The sequence below is a fragment of the Microcaecilia unicolor genome, chromosome 6 (assembly GCF_901765095.1).
Source record: "Microcaecilia unicolor chromosome 6, aMicUni1.1, whole genome shotgun sequence".
Classification (NCBI taxonomy): Eukaryota; Metazoa; Chordata; class Amphibia; order Gymnophiona; family Siphonopidae; genus Microcaecilia; species Microcaecilia unicolor.
Window position 1 is genome coordinate 16920031 of NC_044036.1, and position 20972 is coordinate 16941002.

At 44.2% G+C, this 20972-nt stretch overlaps 1 protein-coding gene across 1 annotated transcript in view; it reads right to left on the reverse strand.

Annotated features, from left to right (window-relative positions):
• Window positions 1–13686: 13686 nt before the first annotated feature.
• Window positions 13687–20972, reverse strand: part of MKNK1 (MAPK interacting serine/threonine kinase 1) — a 193556-nt gene continuing 186270 nt past the window's right edge. Inside the window, exon 12 of the mRNA XM_030207029.1 lies at window positions 13687–13760. Within this exon, the coding sequence (XP_030062889.1) occupies window positions 13695–13760 (66 nt within the window). The 3' untranslated portion in view covers window positions 13687–13694. The remainder of the gene's footprint in view (window positions 13761–20972) is intronic.

Here is a 20972-nt window from a genome sequence, read left to right on the forward strand (position 1 = left end):
CTCAAAAAAGATATAGTGGAATTAGAAAAGGTGCAGAGAAGGGCGACGAAAATGATAAAGGGGATGGGACGACTTCCCTATGAGGAAAGGCTAAAGCAGCTAGGACTCTTCAGCTTGAAGAAAAGGCGACTGAGGGGAGATATGATAGAGGTCTATAAAATAATGAGTGGAGTTAAACGGGTAGATGTGAAGTGTCTGTTCACGCTTTCCAAAAATACTAGGACTAGGGGGCATGTGATGAAACTATAATGTAGTAAATTTAAAACAAATTGGAGAAAATTACTACTACTACTACTACTACTATTTAGCATTTCTATAGCGCTACAAGGCATACGCAGCGCTGTACAAACATAGAAGAAAGACAGTCCCTGCTCAAAGAGCTTACAATCTTTCTTCACTCAACATGTAATTAAACTCTGGAATTTGTTGCCAGAGAATGTGGTAAAGGCGGTTAGCTTAGCAAAGTTTAAAAAAGGTTTGGACAGCTTCCTAAAGGAAAAGTCCATAGACCATTATTAAATGGACTTGGGGAAGATCCACTATTTCTGGGATAAGCAGTATAAAATGTTTTGTACATTTTTGGGATCTTGATGGGTATTTGTGACCTGGATTGGCCACTGTTGGAAACAGGATGCAGGGCTCGATGGACCTTTGGTCTTTCCCAGTATGGCAATACTTATGTACTTATGTAATATGCGTGAAATAGATCTGCATGGATGCTACCTTCATCGTATACAAATCTTTATCATGCATATTCATTAGGGATATCTCGAAAACCTGACCTGCTCGTGGCACCCAAATCCTGAACTCTTGCATCCCTGGCATAGGTGATGCTCACGGCTCCGGGCTTCATTGTCCAGCATACTCTAGTGGCCACCCAACAGCAGCATTATCACAGGTCCTGAATGATTCCATGCCACCTAGGGCAGGTTGCTTCAGTGCAAGTTTTCCCCATTTATGCACAAAGATGTACTTCTGATCTCTCTAGGACAGGGTTTCTCAACTCAGTCCTGGGGACACGCCCAGCCAGTCAGGTTTTCAGGACGCCCACAATGAACATGCATGTGAGAGATGTGTGTACGATCAAGGAGTGCATGCAAATTTGCCTCATAAATATTTATTGTGGGTATCTTAAAAAACTGACTGGCTAAAGAAATCTTTAAATTTAGTATAAGAGAAATTGTTTTCTCTATTTGAGACCAATATTCATCCAGTAATGGGCAATGATATATTAAATGGTCCAAGGGTTCCTATATTGTTGCAGCAGGACCAGCAACGATTGGAAGCATCTTTTGATATCTTAGATAGTTTATATGGTAATAGCAGGAGATTTCGGCATTAACAATACATTATCACCACATATAATTAAACTACTACGTATATTGATCCAAGTGGCTATAAAATTGATATGTCAAAACTGGAAAGATTTTACAAAGTTAACCTACGAAATGTGGTGGAACTCAGTATGTCTAACAGCTAAATACGAAAAAGTAGCAGCAGAGAAATGTGGTTCCTTTATGGCATATAATAAAATTTGGTCTCCGGTGATTAAATATTCATCCAGCTAAGTAATTAATGTACAGGTACTTTTCAAACATTGGCATTAATACTATAACATCTGATATGCATGCATACTTCATACGAATATACATATATGTATATATATATATAGTCAGAGTACATTGACCTTTCTGTTAACTGTTATTGTCATTGGTACTAAATTTACAATATGTTATAAAATCAATAAAATACTGATTGAACTAAAAAAAAAAAAACTGACTGGCTAAGTGTATCCCAAGCAGGGGAGTAGCTACGTGGGGCCACGGGGGCATGGGCCACCACAGATTATGCCCTGGCCCTCTCTACATTTGACCCCCCCCCCCCCCCCCCCCGCCGCCACATCATCAGGTACCTTTTTTGCTGGCGGGAGTCCCCAATCCCCGCCAGCCAGAGTCTTCTTCAGCGCCAGTCGACTCTGGCACGGGGCTACATGCACAGTGCAGGACGTAAGGCGCCAGAAACATATGATCACACAACGAAGGCGCCGGAGTCGACCGGCGCTGAAGAAGACTCTTCGGCTGGCGGGGATTGGGGACCCCTGCCTGCAAACAAGGTACCTGATGCGGCGGCGGGGCAGGAGGTGACGGCAGTGGCGGTGGGGGGGGGTTGCAGTTGTGGCAGCATGGGGGGGTCCAAAGTGGCGGGGGAGGTCGGTGGTGGGGGGAGGCGGCTAAACAGTGCCCCTCACCTCGGGCTCTGGCCCCCCTCCCACCGAGGTCTGGTTACACCCCTGACTGGGTTGAGAACCCCTGATTTAGGAAAAGCAGGACTCCAGCTCCAGGTATGCCATTGGCTATAACCAGGACTACATCAGCCTGGCCTGGGCCATTAGTGCTTAAACTAATCCTCAGCTTCCCCATGACTAGTCTGAGTTTTAGAATATCCCTAATGAATACACATAGTAGATGGCGTGGATGGGCAGACTGGATTTGCATACATTGGATATAAGACTAAATTAACATATGGAAGTATAATCATATTTGCTGGGGATATGTTAATTAACAGAAGCTCAAGGACTGGTGTGAGCACCACTGTCCTAGGTGAGAGACTTGATAACAGTAGATATTACTGTCGTAAATACCTGCAGCCTGTAGCAATCAATCTGAAATGGAAACATTAAGATGAACAAAAGTGATGGAATGTTCTGCATGGCCGGCTTCCATCCTCCCAGCTGGGCACATTCTGTGGAAAGAAATTCCCAAGGATGGTGGTGTGGACTTTGAGCGGTATTGGGGTGAAGTTAATACAGTTGATGTCAGTCAACTGTAAATAAAACAGAATATGGCTGTGAAATTGAGAACTGGATTAAAAAAATGTGATCACATAACCCCACTCCTAGTGGAACACCAGTGACTCATAGAGTTACTTTTCGAATCCTCACATTAGTGCATAAGATTTATCATTCTGGATTCCCTCTATATTTATTTCACCTATTCACACTTTACACTCCAATTAGAAATGTACTATCTTCTCAACAAATCTGCCTCACTATTTCTTCTTGATGTCATCAGGTCTAAACTATTCAGGGGAGAAGTTATCAATGTGGGCTACAATTAAGATAGGTTAGTTTATCACAAGTGCGCTGTAAGCAATGAGACCCTGTGCTAGAATAGCACAACTTGTGGAAGAATAAACCTATCTTCTGATAGCCCACGTTGATAAGTCCTCCCTCCGTGTATTACAGCCCTCCTTGTGGAATGCTCTTCCACTCCGCCCCTACTTGGAAGACTCCTTTGAGAGATTTAACACTGCATTAACCCATTAGTGCCCAATGTTCCCATATTGTTCCCATATTTGTTCCCAAGACCTTCCTTTTTCAGGGCGCTTTTAATTATTAATCTTTTGTTTCTGTGTTTTATTTCTGGTCCTGCCATCTAAAGGAGAACAGTTAGGGAGACACCGCATAAATATTGGTCTCAAGTGTTCTCTATCAATTGAGATTGTATTTCTTTCCCTTTTTTCCCATTTCCTTTTTAATTTGCTAGTACAGATTGTAAAAGCGCTCAGAAAGGTTTCTAATGAGCAGAGCATCAACTATGTAATAAATTTGAAACTTTAAACTTAATTGCATTCTGGAAGTACTTAGTATGAAGCTGAAATGATGAAGTCATTTATTTAATTTTCTTGAGCATCACAAACCTAGAGTCACATATATTGACGATGGGAAGTACAGCACTTGGGAGGAGTTCTCTAGACTTTGTAAAGTGCTGGAGATTTTTCACATTCTCTACAGGTCAGTCTGAAGAGAATCCAATCCATTATTTAATCAAATTGGCCTTGGCCTTTTCTTGCTGCCATTTTCTTTTGTGCATGAAAGAGGAGCAGGACTTAGACGTGATCGTATATGATGATCTTAAGGTGGCCAAACAGGAAGAAAAGGCGATGGTGAAAGCTAGAAGGATGCTTGGGTGCATTGGGAGAGGAATGGCCAGTAGGAAAAAGGAGGTGATGATGCCCCTGTATAAGACTCCGTTGAGACCTCTTTTAGAATATTGTGTACAATTCTGGAGATCGTACCTTCAAAAAGATATAAACAGGATAGAGTCGTTCCAGAGGGGAGCTACTAAAATGATCAGTGTTTTTCATCATAAAGCATACGGGAATAGATTTAAAGATATCAATATGTATGCTTTGGAAGAAAGGTGGGAAAGGGCAGTTGTCATGGTGACACTAAATGCACAGGAGATTAGTTTCAATTGAAAGGAAGCTCTGGAAAAAAAAGGGGGCTGTTGAACTATTGTTCTTCAGTTTTGTTCCTCTGTCCAGAAGTCAAGCCACAGTCCACTTTAGGAGGCCAGCTAAAAATTCAGTCAATAGCCTCTTAGTCTCCACATGATCAGCTCTCTCTCATCCAACCATCATCAGCAGATAGCCCTTCTACCTTCAGAAAGGGATAGATCTAGCTTCAAATCCTTAGATTCACATGCTGCAGGGTCCTTATTAGGGTCTCCCTTTTCAGTCAGGGTGAGGCTGTAACCTCCAACAATCAATCGTCTTTTAGTCCTTGCATCCCTGGGGTAAACAAGTATTCTCCCCTCCCCTTTTGGGCCTAACAGGGTCCTTTCCCACCCTCTCAGGGTTTTTATCAGCAAGTAATGTCCATTGTTCACATTTTTATGCACATAATATGTTAATGACTCAGGGAATAGTACCAATCAAACTCAGAAGAGTTAGTTCCCCCCCCCCCCCCACCACCACCACCACTTCCCACGTAGCCTTTCCTACTAAGCTACAACCTCCCAAACAGGGTCCCAATGTGTACGCTCTAACTAAACATGTGGGCCATGGGACTAACCTCAAACCTAGGTTATCATTTTAGAAGAATGAGTCCTGGTAGATCTCCCTTTGAGGGGGAAGTCAAGGTCTTCATGTGATGGGACATGTACCCCATCATCTCTCTCCACCCTTTTTTTTTAAGGACTATGTTTAACTCAGTCACGTTAGCCCCCTCACAGGACAAGAAGTCGTTAATCAAGTGATCTTTCCCTGCCTGATGCTTCACTGTGAAATCATAGGCCTGTAGGGCTAGATACCAATGTGTTAATCTGGTATTGTTGTTCTTCATGAGGCCTAATCATTTCCATGAGGCATGGTCTATTATTAAGATAAAACGTCTTCCTCAAACATAATATCTTAGGGTCTCTATGGCCTATTTTACTGCCAAACACTCTTTCTCAGTGGTGGAATATCACTGCTTGGTCTCAGTCAGCTTCCTGCTAAGATATAAAAAAGGTTGCTCCTCCTTCCCTATCCCTTGACTCAGTACTGTGCCCATCTCCCAGAGAAGTCCAAATCGGTATAATCAAAACCTGATTTTGAACATCTCCAACTGCAGTCTGTCGTAAGGACGTCCAAATTTGAAGGGGGCGTGTCGGAGGCGTAGTGAAGGCGGGACTTGGGCGTGCCTAACACTTGGACGTTTTTGACCCATAATCGAAAAAACCAAGGACGTCCAACTTGGACGTTTTCACCCGTATGTGTTTTTTTTTTTACAAATAAGGCACAAAAAGGTGCCCGAAATGACCAGATGACAACCAGAGGGAATCGGGGATGACCTCCCATTACTCCCACAGTGGTCACTAACCCCCTCCCACCCTCAAAAAACATCTTTAAAAATATTTCGTCTTTTGTTTCGAAAATCGCCGAAAGTCAAGGACATCCAAATCTAGGGACGTCCAAATTTAATGATGTCCTTGGATTTGGACGTCTCTGACGATATTTTTGAAACGAAAAACGGATGTCCATCTTGTTTCGAAAATACGGTTTTCCCCGCCCCCGGATTTGGACGTTTTACAAAGACGTCCAAATCGCAACTTGGACATTTCTTTCAAAAATGCCCCTCCATGTTACTATCAATAAGTGGCGGTAAGGGCTCAATCCCGAATCGCCGCGCAGTAAGGCTTCACTTGCCGCATGGCCATTGCTATAAAAAATGAAAGACCTACCTTTTACCCGCAGCAGTAAAAGGGGGCCTCAGCGTGCATCAAAAACATGCGCCAATGCCAGCGCAGGCCCCCTTTTGCCGCAGTTTGGTAAAAGGGACCCTTTGTTTTTTAGGCACACATTAGATCATGTAAGTATCGCACGCTTGCAGAAGTACGTAGTCAAGTGAAGTTCCATTTATTCATGCATTTTCCTGTAACCTCTGCTTCCAGTGCAACTGTCATTTTCAATCCAACAAGAATTTCCTTAGTGAATGATTGGTATCCTTGGAAACAGATACCATCTATAGATAAGAATTGCATGCAACTTCCATTTGCTTCATCATATGTTAATATGATTTATGTTAAATAATGTGGTAAAATTACATGTTATTATGTCTTTCCCATTTTTATCCTTATCTTGATTATCATAAATCCTCACAAAAATGTGGCTCACTTATCTATTTATTTTTGTATGTTGTGCCTTTTTTGAATGTTATGCCCATTTTTATAAATGTCATACCTTTTTTTAAATAATATTAACGGTTTTGATTAATTAATTTTATAACATCTATTGTTTATATTCATATGTTTATTATGTCCATTTTGTCTAGACCCTTGACGAAGGGGTTTTTAGCTGAAACACAGACGTGTCAGGTCTGATTAATAAAGTCAAGCTGAGATGCCCCTTTCTTGAAGGTTCCTTCTGCTTTTTGCTAATTGCTTGAACCTAACCTGTAGGCACATAAGTGACCCTGTTACACTAGTTTTCTGTCAATGAAAGAAAGGGGAAAGGGAATGGGACTTATATACTGCCTTTCTGTGGGTTTTCCAACTACATTCAAAGTGGCCTAGTGGTTAGGGTGGTGGACTTTGGTCCTGGGGAACAGAGTTCGATTCCCACTTCAGGCACAGGCAGCTCCTTGTGACTCTGGGCAAGTCACTTAACCCTCCATTGCCCCATGTAAGCCGCATTGAGCCTGCCATGAGTGGGAAAGCGTGAGGTACAAATGTAACAAAAAAAAAATTATACAGGCACTTATTTGTACCTGGGGCAATGGAAGGTTAAGTGACTTGCCCAGAGTCACAAGGAGCTGCAGTGGGAATTGAACTCAGTTCCCCAGGATCAAAGTCCACTGCACTAACCACTAGGCTACCCCTCCACTAGCAATATTCCATGTAGAAGCTTGCCCTTGCAGACAGCAATGCGCGGCTGCGCAGGCTTCTGTTTCTGTGAGTCTGACGTCCTGCACATAAATGCAGGACAACAGACTCATAGAAGCCTGCACGACCGCGTTGCTGATCTGCAAGGGCAGGCTTCTACATGGAATGTTGGAATGTTACTAGTGGAATAGCAATATTCCATCTAGAATCTCCAATAGTAGCAACATTCCATGTTCCACTGCACTAACCACTAGGCTACTCCTCCACTAGCAACATTCCATGGAGAATCTCAAATAGTAGCAACATTCCATCTAGAATCTCAAATAGGGAACTGGGACTTGACATACCACCTTTCTGTAGTTTTTGCAACCTACATTCAAAGTGGTTTACATAGTATATACAGGTACTTATTTATACCTGGGACAATGGAGGGTTAAGTGACTTGCCCAGAGCTGCAGAGCTACAGTGGGAATTGAATCCAGTTCCCCGGGATCAGAGTCCGCTGCACTAACCACTAGGCTACTCCTCCACTATAGGCGTGCTCTATAGGTGTCTATAGGCATGCTCTTCACACCTAAAACTAAGCTCACTTTATAGATTACCCTCTTGGGGGGGGGGGGGGGGGGATTTTATAACACACTGCCTGAATTGTTTTCAGAAACAATAAAGCAAATGGTCCATGATATCCAAGATAGAAACAAAAGAGAAGCAGATCTTATTTTGTTTTTTAAATGTCTTTATTAACTCTAAAACTCCCAGGTGTCAAACAGTGTTGCCCAACATGGCCATGTTTCACCACACGGCTGCGTCAGGGGCAATTAAAACCTGCTGGTGTAAAAACAGTTCCTCAACCTGGGTTCATTTGGAAAAGAGTCAGACAGACTTGGGACGACAGCCCAGCTTATATTTGTGTTGACAGTGTCATACATACAATTTCAAATGACAGAACAAAGAAAACAAAACATAAAAACAGATTTATAGATTGCAAAGCTTTAAAATTTCTGTTATAAACATCACTAAAATGTATAAAACATGAAAACTGCACGAATCTGATTCAAAGCAGTGCTGCCTTCATGACACATGGACAAAACATATATAAGCTGGGCTGTCACAGCAAGTCTGCCTGACTCTTTTCCAAATGAACTCAGGTTGAGGATCTGTTTTTACACCAGCAGGTTTTAATTGCCCCGGACGCAGCCGTGTGGTGAAACATGGCCATGTTGGCAGGGGCGTAGCTACTATGGGGCCACGGGGGCCTGAGCCCCCGTAGATTTGGCCCTGGACCCCCCCTGCCGACGACCCTCTCAACCCTCCCTCCCACCGCCAACCCACCATCGCCATCTGCTACCTTTGCTGGCGGGGGACCCCAACCCCCGCCAGCCGAACTCTTCTTTCTTCGTTTTGTTTCTGAGTCTAGGACGTCAGACTCAGAAACAGAACGAAGGAAGAAGAGGACCTCGGCTGGCGGGGGTTGGGGTCCCCCACCAGCAAAGGTAGGTGACGGCGGGCAGGCGGGGGGGGGGGGTCGAGAGGGTCGTTGGCAGGGGGGGGTCAAAGTTGTTGGTAGTGGTGCTGGCGGCGGCGGGGGATGTTGGTAATGGCGGCGGGAGGGGTCGGCGGCGCCGGGGGGGGGGCTAAAATGTGCCCTGTCACCTCGGGCTCTGGACCCTCCTCCCTCCGAAGTCTGGCTACACCCCTGCATGTTGGGCAACACTGTTTGACACCTGGAAGTTTTAGGGGTCCTTTTACTAAAGTGCACTGAAAAATGGCCTGCGATAGTGTAGACGTGTGTTCTGGGCACGTGCAGAATTATTTTTCAGTGCACCTACAAATATGCCTTATTTTTATTTTTTGTCAAAAATGGACATGCGGCAAAATGAAAATTGCCGCGCATCCATTTTGGGTCTGAGACCTTAACGCCAGCCATTGACCTAGCAGTAAAATTTCATGTGATAACCGGTCAATGATGACCTAAGCACATCAAATGCCACTTGGCATATGTCCGATACGTGCATCCAAAAATAAAAATTATTTTTCGGATGCACGCATTGGACGAGCACCAAAAATGAAATTACCGCAAGAGCCATGCGGCAGCCATGCCGTAACTCCATTTTGGCACGTACGCCTAGACACTTACGCGGCTTAGTAAAAAGGCAACTTAAAGAGTTAATAAAGACTATATTTATTTTCCATTTATAGCCCACCTATTAACTGGGTTGTTCACAATGTACAATACATAATAAAAACACATAAAAATGAAAGTGCACGGCAAATAAAAATTCTCTTAAACTATAAAGTCTCTTCCCTCAGTCAACACCAAAACACGATTGAGCAAATAAATGTGCTTTGAGATGTTTTTTTTAAACACAGTCAACTCTTTGAATAATCGCAATGGTTTCCGAAAATTAAGTATGTTCAGACTTTCCCTTTAAAAATTACCCCAGGGAAAATGCGTGTATACATTAACATCTGCTATTTAATATACGCCTTTGTCCTAATTTATTTTTCTATGCATCTTTCAGAAAGAATGTGTGTCAATACAACCCCACCACCAGGAATGCCTCCTCCCCTAATGCGCATGCATCGTATGCGCACTTTCTGCCGAATTCTACATAGCACCTAGACATGCTGAAATTCAGGCATATTCTATAATAACTAGTAAAAAAAAGGCCCGTTTCTGACACAAATGAAACGGGCGCTAGCAAGGTTTTCCTCGGAGTGCGTATGTTTGAGAGAGTGTATGTGAGAGTGACTGTGTGAGAGAGAGAGTGAATGTGCGAGTGTGTGTGAGAGAGAGTGAGTCTGGGTGAAAGTGTGTCTGTGAGAGAGAGAGTGTGTGTGAGAATAAGAGTGTGTGCAAGTGCGTATGTGAGACACAGTGTGAGAGAGAGAGAGTGTGTGAGACACAAATTCTCTGTGAGACTGAGTGTATGAGACCAAGAGACTGTGTGAGTGACTGTGTGACACACAGAGAGTGAATGTTACTATGAGATACAGTGTGAGGCATAGAGTGTGTGAGAGTGAGAGAGAGAGAGAGAGAGTGTGTGTGTGACAGAGATACCTCCCCCCCCTCTGGTGTCAGGCCCCCCCTCCCTCTCTCCCTCCCTCTCTCTGGTGTCTGAGCATTACTGTGCAGGACGCTGAGCTCTGGCTGTGCTTCAAGGAACTGACCAATCCTATTTAATAGAATGCACCTCCAACATTCTGAAGCCGAGAAACCTCGTGTGGTTGGTCACTTCTGCTTGTGACAAACCCGGAAGTACGTGATGTCAATTCAGGAGATGGATACAGAGAGCAGGAATGCCTCAGCCATGCAGTCAGCTTCAGAATGTTGGAGGTGCGTTTTATTATATAGGACAAGCTAATCAGCATTGATAACCATTTTTCCCTCGAGAGGTCTTTCGCAACCTCATACAGTCCGTCGTTCCATGTCATCTGGATTACTGTAATGGAGTTTATGCTGGATGTAAAGAGCAACTAATTAAGAAACTGCAGACTGCCCAACATACAGCGGCCAGATTGGTTTATGGAAAGTCAAAATTTGAAAGTGCCACGCCCCTCCGAGAGAAACTGCATTGGCTTCCTGTCAAGGAATCGAATCACCTTTAAACTCTGCTCTCTAGTTCACAAAATCCTATATGGTGAGGTACCTGGCTACATGATAGATCTCATCATCCTACCTCTCAGGAATACTTTCAGGCTCTCCCGTTTGTATCTTAACCTTCCTTATCCAAAATGCAACGGCATCAAGTACAAATCCACATGTGCTACATCCTTCTCTTTCATCAGCACTCAGCTTTGGAACTCTTTGCCAAAGACCATAAAAACCATCACCAACCATCTAACTTTCAGGAAATCACTAAAGACCATGTTATTCGGAAATGCTTATCCCATGGCCTCTGCATGTGTCTCCACTGTTGGATGCGCATTAATCTAGAGACATTTTGGACACACTCCCCTTCCCTCTTCCCTCCTGGTTTCCCTACTCCTTCCGTCCATGCCTCCTCTTCCCCATTATCTCTTGTAGGTGTTTCTGCTGTATTAGCTTCATTTTACTGCATTGGCGTCTGCCTCTGTGGTGCGCTGTATGCCACATTGAGCCTGACACTGTTGGGAAACTGTGGGGTACAAATGAGATAATAAATAAATAAATAACAGCAACTAACAAGCAATAATGAGCACTAATTGACAATAATTAGAATTTGCTTGCACAACTCGCTAGGAGTATTCTGTAATGAACTGCACCTAAATTCTACTGCGCGTAGTTCTAAAGGGGCTATAGGCAGGGAAATGGGTGTTCTGTGGGCGTTCCCAAATTTACACGTATAATTATAGAATATGGCCCAATATGCGTAAATCTACACGCAGGGATTGACGACTCATTTTTATTGGTGTAAATAGAGGTGCATAGTTTTAGGCATTGGGCTATCAACTAAGGATAATGGCAGGAACAAATTTAATAGGTCATGGGAAAGACATAGGCAGCAATTCTAGAACTGGGTGCCAAAGTTCGGACACATTGATGCCATCCGCTGAGCGTTAATTCTATATTGGCATCTGTGAACAGTTAAGTCGTGTCTACGACTTGCATAACTGTTGGCACCTAGATGCTGCATTTTAGCGCCAAACTAGGAGACCCGCCCATGGTTACCTATGAGCTAAGTGCCTTGTGTGTGTAAGTTATAGAATAGCGTCTACATGTAAGTACTACTACTACTACTTATCATTTCTATAGCACTACTAGACGTACGCAGCGCTGTACACTTGAACATGAAGAGACAGTCCCTGCTCGACAGAGCTTACAATCTAATTAAGACAGACAAACAGGACAAGTAAGGGATAAGGACAAAAAGTAGCAAGATTTCATGCAGAATCCCAAAGAGTAGCAAGATTCTGGAATCCCAAAGACTACTACTTATAATTTCTATAGTGCTACTAGACGTATGCAGCGCTGTACACTTGAACATGAAGAAACAGTCCCTGCTCGACAGAGCTTACAATCTAATTAGGACAGACAAACAGGACAAGTAAGGGATAAGGACAAAAAGTAGCAAGATTCCATGCAGAATCCCAAAGAGTAGCAAGATTCCGGAATCCCACAGCAGCAAGTCCATAAACCACTACTAAATGGACTTGGGAAAAATCCACAATTCCAGGAATAACATGTATAGAATGTTTGTACGTTTGGGAAGCTTGCCAGATGCCCTTGGCCTGGATTGGCCGCTGTCGTGGACAGGATGCTGGGCTCGATGGACCCTTGGTCTTTTCCCAGTGTGGCATTACTTATGTACTTAGCAAGATTCTGGAATCCCAAAGACTACTACTAGTACTTATAATTTCTATAGTGCTACTAGACGTACGTAGCGCTGTATACTTGAACATGAAGAGACAGTCTCTGCTCGACAGAGCTTACAATCCAATTAGGACAGACAAACAGGACAAACAAGAGATAAGGGAATATTAAAAATGAGGATCATAAAATAAGGGTTCTGAACAAGTGAATAAGGGTTAGTTGAGAGAGGTGGAGACCTCTTCGATACTGGTGCACTCCCACTGAGTTCAATGCTTCAGGTGCCGACGTCAATGGATCTGCCTTTGAGGAGCCAAAAAGTTTCTACTGATGGACCTGCCATGCCCTCAACTGCATTACACAGTATATCCATGTAAGTATCCTACAACGTACGTGCATAGAGGTAAATCCTATAAGCAGCATTTAAAAATCGGCGCCAAAACTTTAACACACTGAGCACTATTCTATAAAAGGTGCAGTTTATGCCCTAAGCGTTATTCTGTAAAGGACGCATACCCAACTTTAGTCTCTGGCAGATGTAAATTCTGGTGCCTACATTAGGCATGGTTCAGCCAAATTCTCTATTTCCATACGTAAAATCTTGTAATGCCCCCTCCCCCCTAGCCATGCTCCTCCCAAAATTTACATGTGTTAGGATTTACACACAGATCATTATAGAATACGATCTGCGCATAAATCCTAATTAAGGCCAATTAACACCAATAAGTGGTGGTTAGAAGCTAATGATTGGCGCTGATTGGCTTGTTGCGTGTGCAAATCGGCTATGTGTACTGATTTGCACACACGATTTTTGTTGTTGGTTATAGAATCTAGGCCTTAGTGCGTAATTTAAAGCACCAAGTTATAGACTGAGGCAGTTAGAAGGGTTCTCATGATGGTTTAAGTAAGAAAACCTATACGCTTGACAATCCAGCATGGTGGTGAACCAGAGAGAATGTCAGCTGGGCAGATTGGATGAATCAGTTGGTTTTTAGCTGCTGTCATCCAGTATGTTAGTATGTAAAAACACAGTAACAAGCAGTTAAGAAGTCCACATGAGTCACAAATGATGCCGTAGGTTTTATGTCTCATAAAGGATATTGTGACAATGAATGATGGAACAGTCTGTTCTAGTTTCCTGAACGTTATCCAAATACACCAGGCTGATATGTAACATAAGCTTATCTGTGTCTGTGTAAAGCCTACTGAGCTGCCAGGCACAATTTGAAGTTATGAATGTGTTCACACCATGCGCTCTCTCAGATCCCGAGCTGGCTCTTTTGTGCTGCCTGTTGGAGATAAGATCCGGGGTGCCAGATGATGGACTGCAAATAGAAAAGCAAATCAAAGCAATTCATTAACAAAACTATGTCGTAAATAAGGGCCATGTGCCTAATTTCAATTGAGGTACAAGCTGCTAATTTGGACTTAACTACCACCCAGAGGGGAAAGGGGTTGGCATAATGTTAGTTTTTCTTGATTGCTAATTCAGTGCCAAGGGAAAACAGAAACCAATGAAAATGCAGGACGCCATTTATACTCACCTGTTTGCACTGCCCCCCCCCCCCCTCAAATACCTGACAGATTAATTGTTAAGCAAAACTGGAAAATTTGTCTTCAAAGAAGGTAAAAGGGAGGGGTAACCTGCACGGAGAAACAAAGAAATGGGGAAGGGAGGTTTTTTTTTATTTTATTTTTTATTTTTTAACACATTTATACCCCACATTTTCCCACTAGTTGCAGGCTCAATGTGGCTTACACAATAACATGGGTAGGCTACAGTTCAGTAATATCATTAAACAATGACATAGTAAAAAATTAATCGTAAACGTATCATCTAAGACAACAAAGATAATAAAAGATAATGGAAAAACATTAGGGTCCATAAATTTTGCTGAACAGATAAGAAAGAAACTAAGTAAAGTCTGGATGGTACGCCTTCTTGAACAGGGTGGTCTTCAATAATTTCCTGAAGTTTAGATGATTCTGAGTTGATTTTAAGAGTTTAGGCAGTGCAGTGGCATAGCAGGGGGGCTGCCACCCGGGGCGGGGTGGTTCGCCATTGCACCCCCCCCCCCGGGTGCAGCACGATGACACCCCCCTCCCCCCCTGACCAGCTCCCGCACCCTACCTGTAAAAAGAATATCGGGAGGCGAGGCGCAGCGCCTTGCGCCTGCCCTGCACGTAAATGAAATGTGGACCGTCGGGCCTTCTCTCGCTCTGTCTGTCCCGCACTTGCGGAAATAGGAAGTTGCGTCAGCGGAGGGCGGGACAGATAGAGCGAGGGAAGACCCGACGGTCCACACTTCTTTTACGTGCAGGGCAGGCGTGAGGCGCTGTGCCTCGCCTCCCGATATTCTTTTTAAAGGTAGGGTGCGGGAGCTGGTCGGGGGGGTGTTGATTCGCTAAGGGGGGGAGCTGGCAGGGAGTACCCCCCCCCCCGAGCTGACACCCGGGGCGGAACGCCCCTCCCGCCCCCCCCCCCCCTTGCTACGCCACTGAGGCAGTGCAATCCATAGCTGAGTTCCTATAAAGGAGAGGCTTGGTGCATAGGTAGATTTGTATTTGAGGCCATTGCAATCTGGATAACGTAAAATTAAATAGGATCGGGAAAGACTGGAACTATTTCTGGGTGGTAGATCTATAAGATTTAACGTGTATCCAGGAACTTCACCATAAATGAGCCTATGAATCAAGGTGCAAATTTTAAAGGGAAGCCAATGTAATTTCTCTCGAAGGGGCTTGGCAGATTCGAATTTAGATTTTCCAAAGATCATTCTCGCTGCTGTATTCTGTGCGGCCTGAAGTTTCTTGATTAGTTGTCCTTTGCAGCCTGCATAGATGCCGTTGCAGTAATCTAAATGGCTTCTTACCATTGATTGTATTAGGTTGTGGAAAACATCTCGAGGAAAGAAAGGTTTTATATGCTTAAGTTTCCACTTTGAGTTATAACCCTAAACAAAATCATGGGGGAGGGGTAACTTTTTTTAGAGTGGCAGTTATAACCTTAAACAATGACATCAAGGGGGGGGTGGAGTAATCTGCATGGCGTGGCGGATACAACTTTAAACAAAGAAATGGGGAATAATAATAATATAGCTCTTATATCCTGATATAAGAGCAGTTCAAAGCAGGTAACAAAAGATAAACATAAACAAGAATAATAAAAATAACACATTTTTCCAAATAATAAAAAAAAGTGTTCAGATTTTTACGAAAACTGTAATATGAAGGGGAAGCACGTACATACAGTAGTTAAGAGAGCTAGGTATGGACTGCCTGATAACAAAACAAACCCTACAATATTTGCTTAAATCTCATGCCTGAAAAGGATGGATAAAACAGGAGATAAGGATCTCTATGTTTAGAAATTCGGTGAAATGAAACTGATCAGTGATTCTATCATTTCTCTTACAAAATCTGTTTTACATTCCTGGTCTCCCCATTCCTCGCCAAACGTGTATATATGCTTGTGATCCAGCCATAAACAAGTTACCTGCTTTGTTTTTCGATACAGCAGACTGGACACAGGATTGTACTCTCAGATGCAGCGTTGAAACCCCTGATGCAGCAGAAGCGAAACGGGGACTCCCTGTTGGGTTGATCAGCTGGTGATATTAGGGACAGCCGAACATTGCAGCGATTAGACTAAAAGCTAAGTTGTTTATGGCTAGATCACCAGTATTGAACTGATATAAACTGTACTAATAGAACTGAAAGCAATTGATTTGAACTACAATCTGTGTTCTATAAGCATATATACGCGTTTTGTTACCCCACCAGTTGACGTAAGTGAGGTGGTCAATATTTATTTATACACACTAAGGAGCATTAAGTGGAGGGGGGGTTTTTTGAGCCAGATGATGGTACGCCTGACTCACGCCTTATAGTCCGAAGTCTTGGGCTGGCTGGGTGGCGTTACTGAGGCTTTTTTTTCTCCACTGTCTGAATGTGTAGTTTTGTGTGGCTGGTTGAGTTACTATGGATCAGGGGCGTAGCCAGTATGGGGCCACGGGGGCCTGGGCCCCCGTAGATTTGCCCCTTGAAGCCCTGCCGATGACCCCCCCCCCCCTCTCCACCTACCCTTGCTGGTGGGGGACCCCAACCCCTGCCAGCCAAGCCGAGGTCCTCTCCTTCCCAATCTCGCGCAAGGCTTCGTTCTAGTCTGACATCCTGCACATACAACGTGCAGGACGTCAGACTAGAACGAAGCCTCGCCAGCAAAGGTAGGCGACGGCGGGAGGAGGGTCACCAGGTCGTTGGCAGGGGGGGGTCGGCAATGGCGGGGGGTGTCAAAGTTGGTGGGGGGGTAGCAATGGCGGGGGGGGGGGGTTCAGCAATGGTGGGGGGGTCAGCGGTGCCGGGGGGGGAGGGCTAAAATGTGCCCCCTCACCTCGGGCTCTGAACCCCCCCTCCTGCCGAAGTCTGGCTACGCCCCTGTTATGGATACTACCATAAAGAAGATTTCCTTAAGAACTGAGGGTCTACTGGTAAAGTTTCCACTTGGCGATGGTTCGTGCTGGCTTTTGAAGCTATTCTATATTTTGTCTAGAAAAGTACAGTGAAAAATCGTGGACACTACAGTAAAAAATCTCAGGGGGAGTGAAAAATTCTGGTCACTCAGTGGATTCTGCTGACAAAAGATTTTAGTGAGCATATGCATACAGAGTAACTGTAAATATTCCTTGATGTAAAAGAAAGAGCAGAGTTACAAGTGCATTGCTTAAAAGCTTCTAATGTGTGATCTCAAGTAAAAAAATTAATAATTCAGCAGAAGAACTGTACAGCGTGAAAACCCTACGCCTCAGCGCTATCTCTAGCACAGCAAATAAAAATTTGTTAAAGTAAATTGCATTGGTTAAAGTGCTTATGGTGTCAGTTTGAGGGGAAATCTGGACTGTTAAAGCAAAAAGCCTGAGAACACTTGCTGCTGGAGAGTTATACAGAAAAACTCACTCTAAGGAAGTTTAGCAAGGTGAAAAAAAATTGCATGGCTTGGAATTTTACTGTGTGAATTTCAGTGACAGACTGGTCTGGTTGAATAAACTGAGAATTGTGGGGCTTGCCACGATCCGCCCAGGCGGAAACAGGAAATTGCGTCAGAGGGGGGCGGATTACGACAGAGAGGGAAAGCTTTGGGGCAGCCGGAGGCAGCTTGTGAGGATGGTTGCTGCGCCGGGGCCCCTCTGAGAAAGGAAATTAATTTTTAAAGAAGACCGCAAGGTGAGGGAAACGGACTGTGGTGGGGAAGGTAATCTTGGGGTCATCTCCGACTCCTCTCTCTCTCCTTCTTTGCACATCAACAGACTGCTAAAAACCTGTTGTTTCTTTCTCTATAATATCACCAAAATTTGTCCTTTCCTTTCTGAGAACACCACCAGAACCCCCCCCCCCCCCCCCCCCCCCCCCCCTTATCCACACTCTTATCACCTCTCGCTTGGACTATTGCAACTTGCATCTCACAGGTCTCCCACTAACCTCTCTCTCTCCCCTTCAATCTGTTCAAAATTCTGCTGCATGACTTATATTCCGCCAGGGTCGTTATGCTCATATTAGCCCTCTCCTCAAGTCACTTCATTGGCTTCCTATCCATTTCCACATACAGTTCAAACTCCTCTTATTGACTTGCAAGTGCCTTCACTCTGCAGCTTCCCAGTACCTCTCCACTCTTATCTCTCCATACACTCCTCTCTAGGAACTCCATTCACTGGGTAAATCTCTCTTATCTGCATCTTTCTCCTCCGTTGCTAACTCCAGGCTCCTTTTATCTTGCTACACCATATGCCTGGAATAGACTGCCCCAGCCGGTACGTCAAGCTCCATCTCTGGCCGTCTTCAAATCTAGGCTAAAAGCCCACCCCTTTGATGCTCCTTTCAACTCCTAACCGTTACTTACTTGTTCAGTACCCATATTTTATCATTCCCACCTTAGTAATTCCCTTACCTCTTATTTGTCCTGTTTGTCTGTCCTAATTACATTGCAATCTCTGTCGAGCAGTGCTGCGTACGTCTAGTAGCGCTATAGAAATGATAAGTAGTAGTAAGAGATGCCTGGACCGCGGTGCCCCCTGGAGATGTGGAGCCCAGGGCATCTGCCCTGTTTGTCCCCCCAAACGCCGGCCTGGTCCTAGCCAACTCCTGTTCCCCTCTTCACCTCCTTAACCTCTTCCTCAATGCTTGCTGTACAGAGAGAGGCTCCCTCACACATCTAATGAACCAGATGTGTGCCCATCACAAAGGGCACATGTGGACTCCAGAAAACCACTCCGCTGTATGTTACGAAAGGTCGAGAGAGGATAGTCCTGGAGGGGACAGGCAGGGGATTGCAGTTGTTCTTCAAGCGCTGCCCAGATGATGGGCATTTTTTTTTCGAAGGCTGGCGTTTACTCTGCACCGCTCAGGGAATTAAATTCTATAAACCCTGTTACTATGGCAGCAGCAGCATGAATGTGGCAGACACACAGACGCTTATGGAGCTCGGTAGGTACCTTAATTTCTGAAAGTGATTTGTTAAACCACCTACTTCTTACAGAGGACATGACAGGGGCTCTATGATCGGCATTCACAGCAGTCTGCGGGAATACTTCCCTTTCAGTCTCCTTGCTGTTTAATGTACCATAACAGCTTACAGTGTCTATTCAACAGAAACCTTCTGAAATGGTTTCATTCTGCTTCTTACCTTAAATGCTTGATATTCTTAAAACAAATCAGCACTTCAAAATATATATTTAGAAAAGTCTGACACAGACACATGTAAGATTCCTTCATTTTTTGATGCAGATATTTTTTTTTGTTACATTTGTACCCCGCGCTTTCCCACTCATGGCAGGCTCAATGCGGCTGACATGGGGCAATGGAGGGTTAAGTGACTTGCCCAGAGTCACAAGGAGCTGCCTGTGCCTGAAGTGGGAATTGAACTCAGTTCCTCAGGACCAAAGTCCACCACCCTAACCACTAGGCCACTCCTCCACTGCTGCTACTATTTGAGATTCTACATGGAATGTTGCTATTCCACTAGAAGTCGGCCCTTGCAGATCACCAATGTGGCCGCGCAGGCTTCTGCTTCTGTGAGTCTGATGTCCTGCACGTACGTGCAGGACGTCAGACTCACAGAAACAGAAGCCTGTGCAGCCTTCTACATGGAATGTTGCTAGTGGAATAGCAACATTCCATGTTGAATCTCCAATAGTAGCAACATTCCATGTAGAATCTCCAATAGTATCTATTTTATTTTTGTTACATTTGTATCCTGCGCTTTCCCACTCAGGGCAGGCTCAATGCGGCTTACATGGGGCAATGGAGGGTTAAGTGACTTGCCCAGAGTCACAAGGAGCTGCCTGTGCCTGAAGTGGGAATTGAACTCAGTTCCTCAGGACCAAAGTCCACCACCCTAACCACTAGGCCACTCCTCCACTCCATTACATTAGTTCTTTCCCCCCATGGATACTAATGTTTTGGAGGCCCCGCCATTGTGAGTTAGGGGCGCTGCGTGTTCATCATCGGGTCAGGCAGATGCCACACAGAACATATAAATTACTCAAGACTGAACAGTGTGAAAGAGGAAACTAAAACCGAGGGGGGTGTGGGGAGGGAATGACCAACATAAAAGGTACTGAAAAAAGTTTGTTTAATTTCTTACGGGCTTACAGGATAACAAATCTTGCCAGGTACTTGCGACCTGCATTGGCCACTGTTGGAAACAGGATGCTGGGCTTGATGGACCTTCGGTCTGTCCCAGCATGGCAATACTTATATACATAAATATTAAAAAATGAAACCTCAAAGTCTCCCAGTAGGGGTACTTACAAAGCTGTCAACCCACTATATCAAACGGAGTATCAGTTCTATCATTGGTTTCTACTAAAAAGTCATGGAGAAAAATGATTGATCCCAATAAATCCCCACATAAATCCCAAGAAAAGTCTACAGCAGGAATTGGCAAAACAAGGCACCCTTGTTGAGGATTTTCGTTAGAAAAAGAGAAATGCAGAAGAAGAATGGTTTAAAATTCAAGAAGGAGAACCGGTCTTGAAGCGATTGGAATTTTCATCCCGCGTGTTCATTTGGTGCCATGGGGGAGTGGAGTGTTCGCCAAAGACTGGTAAGTACATTTTACTTCTCATTGCAATTCTTTGATAATATTTCTTTAGAACCACTTAAATTTAATACTTTCCACGATACAGCCACTGTGGGCTTCTCTTGGGATCTATGTGGGGATTTTATGGAATCAGTCATTTTTCTCCACGCCAAGAGTTTTTGATACTGATCTTTTTTCCTCCTCAACAGCTAGTTGGCTTGGGACATTGTCGTTCTGGACTCCTTTGTGACTCTCTCTGTCCTGTGATATGATGTTCTTCCTTTCCCACTGTATTATATATTTTGTAAACCGCTCTGAAGAGTACTTTACAGCTGGTATATCAAGTATTATTAAACTTGAAACTTGCATTGACTCGCCTATATTTAAGAGTGACCACCTATGCCAGGTCTACGACTGGCATACGTCGGTGCACTTAAGCGTGCCTTGCAGTGCTTGAAAC